The sequence below is a fragment of the Mus pahari genome, chromosome 17 (genome assembly GCF_900095145.1).
Source record: "Mus pahari chromosome 17, PAHARI_EIJ_v1.1, whole genome shotgun sequence".
NCBI lineage: Eukaryota > Metazoa > Chordata > Mammalia > Rodentia > Muridae > Mus > Mus pahari.
In genome coordinates, this window is record NC_034606.1 from 4,003,036 (window position 1) to 4,021,686 (window position 18,651).

General features: G+C 45.0%; 1 protein-coding gene across 1 annotated transcript in view; it reads right to left on the reverse strand.

Annotated features, from left to right (window-relative positions):
- The window catches only part of Znf706 (zinc finger protein 706), a 6,987-nt gene extending 798 nt beyond the window's left edge, over nt 1-6,189 (reverse strand). The window contains exons 1-3 of the mRNA XM_021216705.2: nt 5,926-6,189; nt 2,458-2,594; nt 641-748 (exon numbers count right to left, since the gene is read on the reverse strand). Coding sequence (XP_021072364.1) covers nt 653-748; nt 2,458-2,592 — 231 coding nt within the window. The 5' untranslated portion in view covers nt 2,593-2,594; nt 5,926-6,189 and the 3' untranslated portion in view covers nt 641-652. The remainder of the gene's footprint in view (nt 1-640; nt 749-2,457; nt 2,595-5,925) is intronic.
- Between the last annotated feature and the right edge of the window lie 12,462 nt (nt 6,190-18,651).

Consider the following 18,651-nt stretch of genomic DNA (forward strand, 5'->3'; position numbering starts at 1 on the left):
AAAAAAAAAAAACTTCAAAGGAGTTTCCATGGAGCACGCCTGTATTTTGCTCTATGACTTTAACACAGAAAAGCTCTGCCTAGCACTGTAAATCAGCACAGTAAGAACAGAGTCAGTTGCTCTGACTCTCAGGGAGAAGGCCCTCGTGCCTTTGAAATGATGGTTTCCTTACAGCTGACAAGTTTTCCACGCTTTGCTCAGAGTTGTCCAGCACTCACTCATCCCCTCCCTCCTATTTTTGGTTCTAGTTGCAAAAACCTGAATGTTTCAAAGGCATAAAAAAGAAAGGGTACAGAGAAAAGGGCCTTTGTCAATTGTATTCTAGTACATACAACCCACAACACTATTATTTAACTTTAGTACAAAAGTAAAACATTAAAAGTAAAAGTCTAAGCCGGGCGTGGTGGCGCACGCCTTTAATCCCAGCACTCGGCAGGTGGATTTCTGAGTTCGAGGTCAGCCTGGTCTACAAAGTGAGTTCCAGGTCAGCCAGGGCTATACAGAGAAACCCTGTCTCGAAAAACCAAAAAAAAAGTAAAAGTCTTTGCTAGAGGCAGAAATCCATTCCATAGCTGAGGAGATACAGTTTTACTCCTATATTCAAAACCAAGAACAAAAACCCAATAGAAAGACCAGTTACCTGTAAACAACTTTATGCCTGAACATCAGCCAACTCTGGAGGAAGTGGAGTCTTGGGGTGCTTGCTCTCAAAGTGCTGCTTGAAGGTCTTGGGGTCTGGCATTTGTGTCTAATTTTGAAAGTGTGCAAAAGAAAAGAAGCAGACTTTATGTAGGAGAGCAATACACGTAGCCTGTAAAAAACCTCTGAACCTGCTTAGCTAGACTATTACTGCAAAATGCTTTTAAATTTCTACTTGTGACTGGCAAATGAAAAAGTATCTTACAAAAAGGAAATTAGTTCCTAACACTTCACATATGAAGAGGAACACCACATAAAATCAAGTATTTTATGCCATTTATAGCACACAGAAAGCATTTACTCATTAAGCATGTTGTATGAATTTTCACAAAACCTTAACAATAATCTTTAGCTTCTACTATCATGCTCATTTTACCTGCCAGCGACACTGAAGCCCAGTTACACTCTACCTGAGAGCTATGTTTCAACTCAGTTCTAGGTTCTCCTAGCTGCATGTAACACAGAGTAAAACAGTGACTCCCCTCAGGGACTGGGGGGATGATTCAGCAGGTATAAGAGGATCTGGATGTGGATTCTCAGCATCCAAATAAAAGCTGGGCATGGGCACACATTTCACCACCCTAGAGCTACTGGAACAGAAACAAGGATCTCCACTGCTTGTGGGCCAGACAGTCTAGCCAACTGGTGAGCTGTGGGTTCAGGGTTAGGGTTTCGGATGACACATGTACCTACACACACACACACTAATTCATGTACATACACACACAGACTCACACCTGACAAAATATACTTTTAAAGGTCAGGGTAAGTCTTTATTAACTAACCTAATGAAATTTAATTTCACCCTTTCCTCTGTTTAAAAAAAAAAAAAAAAAAAAAATCAGAAGCCATTCAATGTCATCATCGCCATTACCAAGGCTAGAGATTCCCTCTCTTCAGGAGAACCTTCCTGTAGTTAGGAATTCCTATTTCATTTGTAAAGATGTCAACAAACGATTACCTTCAGTCTAGCAATCATGTCGTATCAGATCCCTTCTCATCCACACCAACACTCTTTTATTCAAGTTCTGGGCTTAAAATACTATCTCTACACCAGACCAACAGTCTTTATTCCAGGACAGGGCTTAAAATACTATCTCTACAGCAGACCAAGCCTGGTTTTCCTCTAGCACTCCATTAACCTCAAGGGTGGAGAATTCACAGAGGCTAGCCTTTAAAGCTAGCCTGCCTAGACCCAGGTCCTCTCTCTTCTTACTGGCTGAATCGCCTGCACACTGAGAAGGAAGCAGCACAACTCACTGGTTGATGTGTGGATTAAACATGTGACGACAGGTAATAGACCTGTCTCAATCCTCACATATGGCAAACACTCCAACAACTCTTTAAACTTGTTAATTCTACTAAGAGCCCTCAATGTGAATATATGTGGTATCATATATGCCCACACTGCATCTGGTGGAGATAGAGTTAAAAAACTATTATACAGGCACTGTTATTTTTGGCAGCCCTGTACAAGGTTTAGCCTTATCCACACTAAGAATGCATTCAAAGTGAATTGATTATAAACTCCACGAGGACACCTTTTTTTCCTACGCTTTCCCAGCTAGCACTCAGACAAATGTGGATGGCCAAGGAAAAATGTTTCTTGAATGGGTGACTGTAGATGAAGTCCTAGGAAAAACCACTCTCACATCTACTAGTTCAAATAAAACATCCATTTTGTTGAAGGGAAACTTTAACCTATCCACTTTATAGGGCAAGAACTAGCTCCAGGAAAGCACCATCTTGGCTCCTTACCCTACAGACAGTGCAGGTATATATTAAGGCAGCTTTGGCAGCAGCCTTTTGGTCATGTCCTTGTTTCTTCTTTTGTCCAGCCTGCTTTTTGGCATTTTTCTGCTGAGACTGAATCTTCTGCTGTCCACGAGCCATATCTAAAAAACAAAAGATTAGACACCAGAGTGACTTCTTCATTCTACTACAGAGTAATTTAAGCATAGTAATAGTCTCAGAGTTGACTACTTAAACTTCAGACACAGTCAGGAAGTGGCGTGAATGGAGTCTCAAAGTCACACACAATGCCGCTAGATGACAGATGAGTATATTCTTCACAATGCATATTCAACAGCATCAAATGTATGTACATCAATGTATAAAAGGACTTGTTCTAAAACCAGACAGTTCAAATATCATTGGTAAAAACAGATAACACACAGAGGAATGCCAGGCAGCATTAAAAAAAAAGCATTTCTAGCCAGGCATGGTGGCTCGTGCCTTTAACCCCAGGACTGAGGAGGCAGAGGCAGAGGCAGATAGAGCTCTGTGAGTTTGAGGTTAGCCCGTTCTACATATATTTCCAGATCAGCCAGCGCTACAAAAAAGACACCCAGTCTCAAAAACAAACAGAATAAATTATTTCTATAAAGTCTGTATCTCTATGTCAAGGAAAGAAGCCATACTGTATAAAGTTCAAAACAGGCAAAATCACAGGTAAGGTCACTCTGCAAGTGGAAGAGATGGCAGGAGAGGCATTCACAGGGTGCTGAAAATAGTCTTAAACCAGGTAATGATTATAAAGGTGTATTTGTTTAATAATAATGATGATGATAATAAAGATTAACACACAGCTGGGCACAGAGGTGCCTCCCTACCTGAGCAGTTGGGAAGGAAGCAGGGGGAGAAAGACCACACGGCCTGGCCAACCCGGTCCATAGAGCAAGACCACATCTCACTCCAACAGACTCATGTACAGATAGTTATCTTTTTTATTCCTTTCACTTTACATGTAACCTTCAAAAGTTTGACACTCCAAAGTTTAGTCTTCCTTTGTCATTTCATTACAAAGGTAGTTTCTCCCTGCTAGCATCCACTACTGTGAGTTACAACTTGCACAACATTTTAAAATGAGTGCTGGCATCTAATCCTGGAAAAGAGATGTAAGGACACTGCAACTCCTTTTAGTACTGAGGTTTCATTAAACTATTGTACTATCCAAAGTTTTCCTAAGAGTTCTCCTTTCCTGCACAGAAACACAAACACCTACACTTATTTGTGTGCATGCAGATACACAGGCGCCACAGAGCATTTGTGGCGTCTGTTCTTCTACAACTTGTGTTTCAGACCCTCAGGTGTGACAGAAAGTACCTTTACCAGCTAGCCACCTCACTGGCCCAGCCGCACACATTGTAAAGACAGCCCTGGTGTGAGGGTACCTTTTACAAAGCTGAAAGGTTCTTCCTATTCTTCACTACTGATGGCCTGGAGTAAACAAAACTGAGTTAAAACAATTGTAACTTAAAAGAATTATTTTCCTGTTAAAACCAGACTTCTGGTTAGACAGCACAAATTAAACCTGTTCACACAGCATCTACCAGAATAGTGCTTTGAAGCACAATAAAATGAGGTCCAATGCCACTTTGAATAGCACTGTAATTACATTTTAAACTTTGAAATCACTAAAAGACATGAATGTACAAAGAACTGTACTATGAAGAGGGTTGGCCTTTTCTAACTGCAATCCTCTTTAGCTACTGGATATAAAGTCAAGTGTTTCAGGGACAGTCAATCTCTCCTCCTCATCCCCCACCACAATGGAAACTAAACAAACACACAGTACTGGACACATTCCCACTAGTATTACATAGTAAACTGCAAGTCCATGCAGTCTTTCACCAACCACGAGAATGTTTAATATGCCAGCCTAATATAAGAACTCGATTCCCACCCAAGGCAAATATCAGCTGTTTGTCATAAAAATTCTATTTCTTTTTTGTTTTTAAACCAATGCCGTATCAATTCTAAGTTTCAATAGTATATTGGGGGGTTGTCTCACTACATACCTCTGGCTGGCCTGAAACTCAGAGATCTGCCTATGTCACTTCACCATGTTCCAATGGCAAATTTAAAAGTATATTTTGATTGTGGGTCTTCAATACATGAACACCAATGCTTTGAAAACATTCCTTTTATATATATATATATATATATATATATATATATATATATATATATATATATATATATATATATATATATATATATATATAGTATGTGGGTACACTGTCACTGTCTTCAGACACACCAAAGGAGGGTGTCAGATCCTATTACAGATGGTTGTGAGCCACCATGTGGTTGCTGAGATTTGAACTCAGGACCTCTGGAAGAGCAGTCAGTGCTCCTAACCACTGAGTCATCTCTCCAGCCCTGAAAACACTCTTAACATCCCCCCTGTCTTAGTATCAGACCTTTACTAGATCACTCTGATTGTCTAAAACTTCTTGACTCTTCCATAGAGCATGGCTTATGTATGTGAAGACATTACTTGGTGAACAGTCCTTAAGGGTTTTATGCTTGCTTTTTTAAGTTACAAACCCTTACATCAGTAATTCCAGAACTTTCCTTGCCATCCAGAAATTAAAGCAGTTACTTTGATAACCTTTTCATGAAGCGTGCTGTAAAAACAATGCCATCACATAAGCAAAAACTATTTTTAACTTTTGCATTTAGGGCTTCTCCTAAAACACAACAGAACACCTAAGATTTAACCCATTTTCTTTCCCACCCAACAACGGTTACAAAAAGGCAAAGGCTTCAATAAACACAAAATATAACACTAGGCAAAGCAGATCTGTTCTAACAGGCTAGCTGAGTGGGGCAGGCCCCTAACTTCTGACAGCACAGTGGCACGGATTTCCTTTCTGAAAGCAGAAGTGCAAACGATCCAACCACCTGCTTTCGGACAGCTCGACTTACAATTTGCTCTCGACCAGCCAGCCCATCGAGCTTTTGACAAAAATCTTACGCGTAAACCGCTCCCTGATTAAGTGGGACAAACTGAAAGGCAATAAATCGTGTGCAGTTACCAGCTGATTTTTAATAAAAACTTTTAGCTTTCCCAGGAGGCTGCAAATGAGCTACGAACCAGGAAGAGTTCTTGGAATACCAGGACTCTCGAGGAGGCCCTAAGGGGCCGCTTAAAGCCAAACAACTTACTCCGAGGCCGGGGAGCCAGGAAATGGGCTCACACTCTGCAACCGGCCAGAGCGAGGGGCCCGGCCGGCTCCGCAGCCCGATCCCAGCTCTCAACAGCCATTCGCGGGCGGACTCAACCCTACGGCTGCAGCCCGGACCGCCCGAGGCCTCGGCGGCCCGGCGCTCAGCCCCGCGCCCGCTCCGCCCGGAGTCCGCCGCCCGCCCCGGCCTCCCGCCGCCCAGCCGCGCCGCGTGCCTCCCGCCCCGGCTCCCGCGTCCTGCGGCGCCGCTCACCCGGGCCGGGCCGGTCTGGCGTCCGAGAGACCGCGCAGCGCGAGAAGAGCTGGGCAGGACGAGCAGGGAAGGAAGGGTCGAGCCCCGCACCGCTTGGGGCCTCCGCCACCCGCAGAGGAAGGAGCGAGCAGAGCCGGGAGCACAACAGCCCGCGCCTCGCACACCCGCCGCAGCGCGCGCCCGCCCGCCCGCCGCGCCTGAGCCCGAGGCAGGCCTGTCGCTCGTGCCCGCGCACGCCGCGCCGCACTCCCAGTCGCCTCAGCGCCGCCTGCCCGCCCGCCCGCGCGGCCCCGCCCCTCACCTTCCTGCGGCCGCTCTGCCCCGCCCCTCTAGCCTGCCCGCGTCCTTCCGGTCTGCAGGCCAATGGCAGCTCTCCCCTGTTACATAAGCGCGCGGGGGCGGGGCCTAGGACGGGAACTGCGGGGCCCTCGCCCGCCCCTCTGCTTCCCGCCCGCTCTCCCGCGGCCGCCCCGGCGCGTCCCCCTGCCCTTGCGGTGTGTGACCTCCGGTCTGCGGGCGGTGGCCGGCCGAGTGGCTCGGCAGTCACTCCTCCGTGTCTCACTCACCCGGCCTGGCCGCCGCCCCGCCGCCCTCGTTCTTCCCTGGCCAGCCGGGAGCCCTGTAAGGCGCTAGCCAGCCGGAGCGGCGGGGGAGTCGCGCCCGGGGCCCCGCGTGGCCGCCGCTCGGCCATGACCCCTTGCCAGACTCGCTGCCATTGTTCCCTCACTGGTTCCGTGCTCGGGGTATTTTGACCTACCAGGGACTTTCACATAGATGGAGACATGAGCCTGAAAATCCGGCTAAATCCTACCGTGCCCGCTTGGCCTGTGCCGGCTGGCTACTGGGTTGCTAATACTTGGGGAAAGAAAAGGTCGCTCCCCGCCTCCACTTGATTTAGACAAGCATAGTGAACTTCAGATACCTTATTAAGAGTGATTGCAATTCTAACAACGAGAACATCTACTGGTGGTTAGAAATGGCGTTGTAAATCTCTGCATTTGTTGCCCTTGTATCTGTAACAAGCTACTCCCAAATTAGATCTAATTAGGTTAAGGTATACTGCTTTTGTGGTCTTAAAAATAAATCACTATGTGGATCAGACTGTCCTCGAACTGACCCTTTCACCTTCACAGGAACTACATGACCATGTGTCGCCATGCCCCGTCAGAATCTCACATTTGCCTGCCAGTAGCCGGAGAGTTCGTTGACTATGAGGATAGTCTACTTTACTTGAACTATGATAACCTTGTCACAATATTGTTTAAAATAGCCAGAAAGGTGCAGCGCAGCTGGGCCACGATTGAAGTGGGCTCATCTTGATTCATTTCAGTTTATGCTCACAAGCCTTTATTAAAATGTAGTTAACGTGTTTTGTTACTATTGCTGATGGTAATCTGTAAGCTCATTTTTATTACTGTATAGCCAGTGACCAACAAAGTGCTGAAAAAAAAAAAAACCAGATATTGAACAGAGTGTGTCTAGAGAGACAGGTTTGGAACAGACGAGTCAAGAAGCTATAGCATAGTTATTAATGGTGGCCACATTTACTGTTGTATTAATCTGCCTTTTGAGTTGAGAGTCTTGGAGGATCTAGACATGGGAAATACAATGAGCTGTTTGTCTAGGCATGAATGGCAATGGACACTGGAACTAGACCTTGAAATCTGCAGGGGTGGGTGGGGTCTGAAGTCTTGTGAAGTAGGATTGGTTTGTCGATTTTTGTCCTGTGGCCTGGGGAAATACTCAAAAGCTGGCATTCTTGAGTTTTTATTCATGTCTCTGCAGGAACCTGACAAAAGCTGTAGGTGGAGTTAGTTTTCTCACTCAGGACAGGACTTTGTTAACTGGGGTCTGGGGAATCACTAGGTGTTTAGTGGTAGCTCTGCCTTCTTCCTGCTGGGGCCAATAGCACCCCATTTTCACTTGAGGCAACTAAAAGTCTTTGAGGTTATTTACAGATGTTCCCTGGGGAATCCGAGTTCACAGCAGTAAACTCCACAGTGTCTTCCTGCTATGCCTTTTACCCACACACCTGCTGGAGCATTTTTAGTTTTTTTAAAACTGCCACCCAGGCTGGGCGTGGCAGCGCACGCCTTTAATCCCAGCACTTGGGAGGCAGAGGCAGGCGGATTTCTGAGTTTGAGGCCAGTCTGTCTACAGAGTGAGTTCCAGGATAGCCAAAAAACCAAAAAAAAGCCCCAAAACCCTGCCACCCAGGTCTCTTGTCTTCTCTATCCTTGAAGAAGTCTGGCTCACTCCCTTGTTAAGCACTATTGCCTAGAGAATATGGTGTAATAGTAATTGTATGTGGTGGTTAGGACATTTGAAATATACAGGAGAAGTATGAAGCCGGAGTGGGTAAGCTTGAACATGTGTGTGGTGACAGTGGGTAAAAGGCGGGGCCCCTGCTTTACCACCAGCTGGTGTCTTTCTTACAGGAAAGTGACAGCAAACTAGATGTGAATGCTTAGGTTTCTGTGCACATTCCTGCATTTAATTATGAATGCTACAAATACTTCTGGTAACATTTTCCCTTTTCTGCTTGTAGGAGGTCACTTTAAAATATTATGCAATAAGAACTTGCTGATTTGCTATCTAAAATCCACCTCATGAAATGAAACTGCCTCTCTGGAGATGAAAGATGACAGGCTTATTGATCTGTTTGGATGTGTGTTAGGGTTCCTGCGATGGATGAGGGAATTGGTGAGTTCCCAGCATATTCATTCTCAATACATAAGTTATTTGAAGGATTTTTGTTCAGTGTATCTGTTGTGGGTTGATACCTAACTTAATAAAGTAGTGTGGGGGAAAAGGGGTATCAGAAAACAAAAGAGACAAGGTCCAAGCTGGGTATATAGAAGCTCACACCTGTAATTCTAGTGCCCAGGAGAATGAGGCAGGAAGACGGATAGCCACGAATTTGAGAGGCTATGTAATGAGTTCAAGGACAGCCTGTGCTATGTATCAGATCCTGTCTTAAAAAGAACAAAGCAAAACAACACCACGGATAACAACCGATAACAGCCAAAGCAGCCTCCTGAGGGGCTCCTGTCTCTAGTGCTTCCCTTAGACACAACCGTAGGAAAAGCGACCGTGGTTGCTCCGCTGCCTCCTCTTTACCTGCACACCTTCTGCGTGAGGCTTTTTGAGACTACCACCCAGATCCTCTTGACTCCCCTGTGCCTTTCAGCCTTGAAGGAGTCTTGTAGTCTTGTGGCCTGAATGTCACACTCACTGAGACAACGCCTGCATTCCCAGCTCTCATTCCAACCTCTCTTCGGAGTTTGTATTGACAGTTCCGATGCCCATCGCTCACCTCTGCCGTGATGCTTTACGGATACGTCACATTAGTGTCAGATTGAGCTGACTCTGTGAAGCCATTAGGAAATGCTTATGTGCAGTAACACTTTAAAACATGCTGCCAGTTGAACAAGGACGACATACTTTTGGTTGTAAGGCAAATCTTGATTTCAGTAAAATTAAAAGAAGTTTAAACAGTAATGTGGGATATTAGAAATGCATCAAAAAGAGTAAAGTACTTAGGCATGGCCTTACCAAGAGAGACTCCAAGCTTGTATTCTGAATACCCAGCAGCACTGATGAAGGACATTGCAGAAGATCTAAGCAAACAGAAAGACACCTTAACTTTGTCGGTCAGAAGATTCAGAATTACACCCATGTCAGTAATCTCTGCATTGATCTACAAATTGATGTACAAATTAAGTGTAGGCCTGACCAAAATCCTGCTGGCATCTTTCCATACGTTGAAGACCCTATCTAAATTATGGGTCTGAAAATAGACTAAGTACTCTTTTTTTTTTAAAGATTTATTTATTTATTATATGTAAGTACACTGTAGATGTCTTCAGACACTCCAGAAGAGGGGGTCGGATCCTGTTAAGGATGGTTGTGAGCCACCATGTGGTTTCTGGGATTTGAACTCTGCACCTTTGGAAGAGCAGTTGGGTGCTCTTACCCGCTGAGCCATCTCACCAGCCCTAAGTACTCTTTTTTAAAAAATGTATTTAAAGATTTATTTATTTATTATATATAAGTACACCTTAGCTGTCTTCAGACACACCAGAAGAGGGCATCAGATCTCTTTACAGATGGTCGTGAGTCTAGCCATGTGGTTGCTGGGATTTGAACTCATGACCTCTGGAAGAGCAATCAATACTCTTAACCGCTGAGCCACCTCTCCAGCCCCAACAAAGTACTCTTAAAACTTGGTGAAACATATTTCCCAATTTCAAAACTTACTACAAAACTACGGTCCTTGGTATACATGGTAGAGGGGGGATGGCTGCACACATCAGTCCCTGGAAGTGAGAGTCCTGGGTTAAAGCTTCATAATACTGCTCTGCTTTGTTCTGGCACCACTGGTGCCACCACTGTGACAGAACACCTGAGGACAGTGACTGTTAGACAGCATGATCCATTGAGAATGGCTACCAGGACAGGCTTCAGATTGGCAGGTCAGGAGATGAGGCCTAAATCTGTCTCCGAGAACTGGGCAATTACAGGCAAGTCCAGGCCTAGAAGTTGCCCCGCCACCTGGCCCGAGGCAAGGACAATGGGTCAGCATCAGTGTCTAGACTTCCTCAGCTACTTCCCCAGTAACAGTTTCTAGACCACTCCAGAAAGTTTCCAGCCCCCACACCCCAGCAATGGAATGTCCGTAGAGATGGACCCAACAGGTTAACATAGAGGTCACCTGCACCAGATAGTTCTAGCTCCTATCAGTCGACAGTTGTAACCATCAAAGCAGCCAAATAAATGTCAACACTAGCATCGGACACAATCCAGTGGGGGTAGGGAAAGTCTTTAACAAGTGGTCCTGTGGCAACTGGATGTCCATGAATGAGGATAGATAAAGTACAAACTGCCCAAGATAACAGCCTGCTGGAGTGGAGAAGCTGAGGTATTTCTGTGTGTGTCCATTTCATTGCTTGTAGGCAGCATTTAATATAACACTTGGCCTGATGTGGGTGCCCAATACATGTTTATGGAATGAATGTATGCCCAGATGGTCCCTCAAGACTAGGTTAGAAGGCCTACAGGACACCTCAGAGCCTTCCTTCCACTGACACCAGCAGTTGCCTCACTTGGTGGTTCTAGCTTGTTAAACCAGCTACACTCACAAGCTTTGAGCACCCTGTGTTCCTGACCTATATCTTTATTAACCAGCAAGCACATGGCACATAGTAGGTACTCAGTACGTGTGTGAATGGGTAAATTACAGGCAGTGGATTATGAAAGAAATTAGAAATATCAGTGACTATTGGTACAGCCACGTTTAGAATGAGTTGCCCTTTCTCTTGAGGGCCTACTAAGTGCAATGGTAAAGGAGTTTCAAAAGAAGCCACCAAGACAGAAGACAGAAGGGAAGACCTGTATCACAAAATTTTAAAATGTTTGAGAAGTAGGCAAATAGTTTGAGGGTTCCCATGCTTCAGAGTAGATGATAGAGCAATTCTAGGCTGAAAAGCATGGGGTTCAATGAAAGTTTAAGCTGATTAGGAAAGCCCTTTTCCTCTCCTTCTCCATCCCAGTGGAGCCTGGCAGCAGATGGTCTGCCCCTCTACTCTGACACTGGAAGAACTTTCTTAGGAATTGTCTCAACCCAATAGAAATAACTAAAGATACTTGACACTGCAGTTCTCTCAAGGAATCACATGGCCTGTTTAAGTGAGCCCATTTGAGAAGTGCTAGCTCCCCACACAAGCCTTGCACCAAATGTCCAAAGCCTTGCTTCATTACATGATCTAACAGCCAAGGATAACCAGCAATTGGAGATCCCGGACAGCAGCTAGGGAAGGAAGCGGCCTGAACAACAGTCTGTTGGGAGAGGAAGACTTTGGAGAACCTTTGGAGTCGCTGGCCTTAAAAAGACATCAGAGTCCTAGCCTGGTGCTGTTTTAGAATAAGGAACTGGGGAGGAGAATAACAAACCCAATTTTAATGTTGCTCCATCTACCTGCTAGTAGAAGTGCTAGCTCAAGAGAAAGGTATACTTGAAAAAAACTGTAGAAAGAAGGATAAGAAAACAAAGAAGCTGGTATCAGGAGGCAGAGGCAGGCGGATGCACACAATGAGTTCTAGGCTGTCTGGGCTATCCAGTGAGACCCTGTCAGACAAACAAGCAGAGACAGGAAAAGACAATCGAGGGATAACGTCAGGACTTGCCTCATCCAAGGACTCCATGGAAGGAGGACTGAGAAAGCAGAGAGGAAGGGATTGTAAAGTCTGATTATAAAAACTACCACACTGATTATCTCAGTGTCTCCATGAGTGAGTGCTGATACAACAGATGGGGAAAACCACACGGAGGCACAAGTGTGACACTGTAGAACCTGGGACAGACAGCACAGCCTCTGCATGCTGAGGAAGGAAAATGAATTAGTTCATCAAAGAACTAAAAGCTGGTGTCTGAGCAATAGCGGACACTAGAAAACAATGGAGAAAGACATGAAATGTATTGAAATATTTCCTTTTGTTGTGTTATCCTTTCTAGGCTTATTGGAAGATGGGCTCCATCAAAGTAAGGGGACAGACAGAAAAGGGGAGGGGCATATACTCCAGACAGGATTTAGCCCAAGAGATGAAGGAAATATGGAAGAAGTAGGTGAGAAGGCCAAGATGGCAGCCAGCAGACCAGTCAGGGTCGCAGAGGAAATTTCAAGAGGATGAGATTGTTTCGTAAGTCTGAGTTTGTAGGGAGGTTACATAACTTGGATTTAATTGGTAATAAGGACACCGGGGAGGAAAAAAGCCAAGAATAAGCAAAACAAGTTTCAGCTACTGGGAAGATTAAAAGTTACACAAGGCAGCTTGATTACCCCTGATTCTGTGGCTCAGCAGCACATACATTTACATACTGCTGATGGTGTGCATATGGGTCAGCTGTGGTGTGTGTGTGTGTGTGTGTGCGCACACACGTGCATGCTCGCCCATGCACATGGCACAGTGTACAGGTGGAGTTCAGAGGACAACTTGGAGTGAACTCTCTTCTTTATCTTATGTGGGTTCCAGGGATCTAACTCTGGTCTTTGTGTGCTCAGGCCTTTATCCACTGAGCATCTCAGCCCATCTTCTGAAATATGTTAGCCACACACTATATGTTCCTTGAGATGATTAAGGAATGTAAAATCACTTTCAATAACCACCTTAGTGTGGAGAAGACCTGAGGAAAAAACCCAGTGTCTTCTGCCATTGTGAGAGGTCCATATGTAATGCAGAAGAGAAGGGAAAATCCCAAGAATTAGTAAATAAGAATATTATTTAAATGTGACATACCCACTAATGCCAAAAGGCTGAAGTAATTCCATGGAGCTGCTGCTGGGAAGAAAGTTAGCAGGTTAAAAATGACTATTTCTCAGAACTAGTATTAGATTTCTTTAATATGTGCATTTTCACAAGACAAAATATAAATTAATAGAATGAAGTCTGGCTTGTGGTACGCTCCTGTGATCTGAGACTCTGGAGGTAGAGGCAGAAGGACCAAGAGTTCAAGGCCATCACTGGCTACATAGCAAGTTTGAAATCAACCTGGGATACATGATAGCATATTTGGTCCTAGGCAGTATACGTGTCTCTACAGCTCTGGGCTTCAGGGAGGTGTGTATGTCTAGGTACTATACTAAGGTTCCTGGCATCTCCCTGCAATTACAATTCCTCCCTGTCATTCTAGGGAAGGGTGTGCTTGACCTTCCACCATTCCATTTTTCTGGTTCCTTCCATACCATTCTTATCATTAGATTTCAAGATGAATAAACTCAAGGACAGGCTGTTTAGATGTAACGTATCCATCCTTGCCTTGCTTTGCTGTTGTTGGGCAATGGGATGGGAAACAAAACCAAGCAAATTTTTCTCCAGGCAGGGATTTGCACAGAGATTCACTGGGGATGGGGTACAGAGTTTGAGTCTGTACAGTTGGCTCAGTCTGATGGGTGGTCTTGATGTGTCCGAGTCCTGTTTACTGTGTCGGTGACAGCAGGATGACATGTTATAGAAAAGTGTGTCCTAAGAACACCTCAATAGGTTTTAGCAGCCACTTCTCTGAGTGGTAACTTGGGAGGAGAGAACTCAATGAGAAGGCTAGTGACGCCCCAAGCGTAACTGCCGTTGGGATGGACGTGGCGCTGGTGCTTTAGTCACACACTCAGTCTGCTATAAAGATATGCTCTGGTTTGATTTCAGCAATAGTCCAGCCATGAAGGCACAGAAGAATGTCTACTGACCGATTCCCAGAGAGACCATGGAGGAGCTGGTCGGAGGGACTCCAAAGCGCCTGCCCTTGAACTTCTCTGACTTGACCTGTCAGGGATTTTGATGGTGGTGGTGGTGTTGATGAATTTTACATATAACAGAAAGCAAAAATCACCCATCTGTTTGAAAATTTGAAAAGGAAGATCCCTTATATATAAAGTAAAAAATATATCTGTATCCATGGATGTAGATCCCATGGTCGAAGGAAGATCAGAGGAGAATATGAATTAAGGGAAACTACTTGTTAAAATTCTGGGACTTTATTAGTAATATTCTCCTGTACTTTAGACATTTTAGAGGGCTTACAGCCCTAGAGAGAGATTGCCCCTTTCCAGGATGTACTAATTCCTAAGGGTAATACAGTTTGCCCAGGAATACACCTTCCATATGCAAACAAGTCCATTCCAAGACTGTGTCCTCAAACACGTCCTGTCTCAGACGGTCAGACGGTCAGTTTTATTTCTGCCTGGCCATCCCCGGCCCACTACCAGGCAGTATGATAATGTACAGAGAGGGCCTAGCTCAACAACACAAAGCCCTGCTAAAGTTATGCAAGTTAGTCAACTCTGTCTTGCCTTCTGGTTCCAAAAAGGGCTCTGGCCTCAGCCTTCCCTTCTCCCCTCTTTTTCCCTCTGACCAAACCCTAGTACTCCCCACATAGTCCTGATGTAGGCCTCTTCTCAAACAATGTAGTTAATGCATTCTCTTCCCATGGTGTTGGTTTTCTGTGTCCTCATAGTCACTGATGAGCCAGCCTGTCTCCATCTGAAGCTTGAAAGCCATCTTGTAGTAATGACAACTAGGTTCATTCCTACTTATGACGAAACCTCTGTCTCTCAAGGACTGGGTTATGCCCCACTTGTAATCTTAACTACAAATAGTTCTGTAGTGCCTGTTCCAGGAAATGGCAACCATGTCTTTGTTTCAAAACGTATAATAACCATCTTCAACCTTACCTTTGTTTCAAAAGGTTATCTAAGCACAGATGACTACCAGTCATGACTTCCTTGTTGGGCCCACCTTGCGACAGTGGCTTTGTCACAGGAGATTGTTAGAACGCTTGTTACGCGTGTGCTCTGCCACTGTAACCCTGCCTATCTTGTTTGTCAGATACCACGTTTGGAAAGCTCCCTACCTATACCCTATAAAAACCTTGTTTTCCTCATGCCACTGCTGACTTACATGAATAAAAAAAAAGACTTGTTTGTTTGTTTATTTTGGGTTTTGGTTTATTTTCAAGATGGGGTTTCTCTGTGTAGCCCTGGATGTCCTGGAACTCACTCTGTAGACCAGGCTGTCCTCGAACTCAGAAATCTGCCTGCCTCTGCCTCTCAAGTGCTGGGATTAATAAAGGCATGTAACCACCACTGCTCATTTTTGTTTGTTTGTTTGTTGTTTGTTAGTCTTGTTTTAATCAATTGTTTGCTTTAATTAATTTGGACATGAAGATTTTTCTCCTCCCATCTTTGGGACTGACATCACCTCCACACATAAATTCAGTGCTTACAATGAGACAGCGACCTACATTTATCTGTTGTCTGTGTAAGCTGAGGTATGCTCTACTTTCTGTGATCCTTACACATAAGGCGAATTGGTCCATCAGGATAGAGCACTGTATAACTAATGCCTGATCTTACAGCCAGTCGCTGGGAGAGCCAGGTAGCTTTCCAGTACTTCATGGCAGTACATCACACCTGTCAGGATGGATAGATGACCGTATGGCTCTTGTCTACTTCTCTGGGACAGTTAGCCATGGAGTGTGTTATACTTAGCGTAGGTCCCTTGTGCCCTCCTTATGTAAAAGTCAATTTATTATTACCTGAAGCCTCTTGAAGATAGCAGTGAAGGCTGTAGTCTACCCAGCCCCTGCAGTATATCCCTGTCCAGCCTTCAGAGCAGGTCTGATGAGCTCTCACGTACTTACTGATAAAGAACAGACCCCATGCGCTTCCTCTTATCACTCAGCTGTGGAGGGCTAGGGTAGAGAATTCAGCTTTATCTAATCCCAGAACCTGAATTCTAACCCCTAAGCTATGCCGTGGTGGGATTGGAAGCTTCATTTCCTTAGCCACCAGAGTGCACCGTTGCTGATGCATGTTGTATGTGTTACACTTAAGAGTAGCCAGTACTGGAAACCAAGTTTGTTCCCTGGCTACTTCTCCGGGCTGCACAGGAAAACACTTGTTTTTTGTTTCTCAACCTGAAGTATGAGGGATTTGGAGTATTCCTTTTGTGCTAACAATTTGAATTCTTGAGATACAATTATAAGTTTGCTATGATATATTTATGCCCTTTTAAAAAAGATTTATTTATTTACTATATGTAAGTACACTATAGCTGTCTTCAGACACTCCAGAAGAGGGCGTCAGATCTTGTTACGGATGATTGTGAGCCACCATGTGGTTGCTGGGATTTGAACTCAGGACCTTCAGAAGAGCAGTCGGGTGCTCTTACCCACGGAGCCATCTCACCAGTCCCTTTTTATGCCCTTCTTAATTCCAGAGTTAATCCTGAGTATCTGATATTTTAACTATTTTTAATTTCAGGAAGCCATTAAAACATGAAACTTAAAGAGAACTATCATCATTGTCTTCAAATTTAAGATCTGAAAAAAATAGATGAGACACATTTTTGATAAATTATTTGGGGTAAATGAAAATCTATATTTGGCTTCATCCACTGCCATCAAATGCCCAGCACATGGAGTGCAATTGTGATTTTTAAGGTGAGTGTGTGTACAAGTTAACCTTAGTCATTTTTCCCTGACTGGCCTCAGCTGGACTTGGTTCACACTTGCTCATGTGTCAGTGGGGAGGAGAGATGCACACAGACCCTTCTGTCACCAAGTCCATGCCTTGGTTCATGGCTTACACATGCCAGATGATTATTCTACTGCAACCTGTGACTAGAACTGCATATTCCCTGTTCAGAGGATGGGATCCCAAAACTATTGTCCTATTGTCTCTTAGAGTCAGCTCAGTGTTTGTAACTAGCTGCTAGGCTCAGGACTGTGCACACTGGCTGTACCTGCTGCTGGGCTCAGGACTGTGCACACTGGCTGTACCTGCTGCTGGGCTCAGGCTCAGGGCTGTGCACACTGGCTGTTCCTGCAGCTGGGCTCAGGACTGTACACACTGCCTGTAGCTGCTGCTGGGCTCATGATTGTGTACACTGCCTGTTCCTGCTGCTGGGCTCAGGCTCAGGGCTGTGCACACTGGCTGTACCTGCTGCTGGGCTCAGGGCCTGACTGTCCCTGCCTTGCTTCATTTTCAGTCTTAGTTCATCCTAGTCAAGACTTCAGTGCCCTGGCTTAGTGGGCCTTCAGGAATATACCCACTATGTAACTAGCTTCTGAAAGAACCCAGCTGGCCAGAGGGAAGGACAGACAGCAGATAGTTTAAGACTGTGCTGGTGACTAAAAGATAATCAGAATTGAGTAGAAATTATCTGTGCAATAAAGCGTTGTGAGTTTGGGTGACAGATACAGCAGAGAGCAAGGGAAACAGTGAAAGAAATGGGGTGAGATTTGTGTTTCCTAGGTTTGAGTCAAAGGTTTTAGGGGAAACATATATATTTACCCTGATTTTTATTTCTGTAGAACACACATTATAATATGAGGAGTCCTGAATTCCTTAATTGTCAACAGGTGATCTTTTGCAGGGATGCTGGAGTTTCAGTTATGAGCTGGTCTTTCCCAGCTGGCTCAGCAGTTCCTTTTGCATGCTGCAGAATGCATTTTCTGGGTTGTGATCATGAGGCAGCAGAATTAAACCTTCAGATCATAATAGGTATTGAATGAAGAAGTTAGCAGGTCCAAATTACTGGAAATACAGCTGAATGAGCATTCAAGGAGGGTGTGCTCCTAAGCAACACCAATACATCTGCCTACTGCCCAGTTAGGCAAAAGGATGAGTCAACTCACCAGACGAGTCCAACAGAGACTGAGCCAAAGCCCTGAGGTTGTGAGAGCGCTCTCCTGTCTCGTTCCCACAGATGACGTGTTGGGTTCAAAAAAGAGTAAGAAAGAGAGCTGCCAAGAAACCCACTACCAGCATCCGCAGAGTAGGCCACAGGGGGTCGCTGCTGAGCAGATTGGTACTGGAGCAGGTGGCTGCTATCACAGCTGGTCCATCAGTGCTCTGCATGCCTTAGACTGGGAAGCCCTAGTGTCTCAGGCCAGTGAGCAGCCCACAGAAGAACAGGACAAGCATTTTGAAGTTCTCACTACAATCTTTCTACATAGACACCCTCATATTCATTCCCTCCTGCCACCTCCTCCACACTCCCTACATTGATTTTCCTCCTCCCCACAAATAACCCCCTCTGGATTTCATGACATAAGACACACACACACACACACACACACACACATCTAGATTATCCACATGAGGGAAAGCATGCAATATCTACCTTTATGAGTCTGGCACACACACACACACACACACACACACACACACA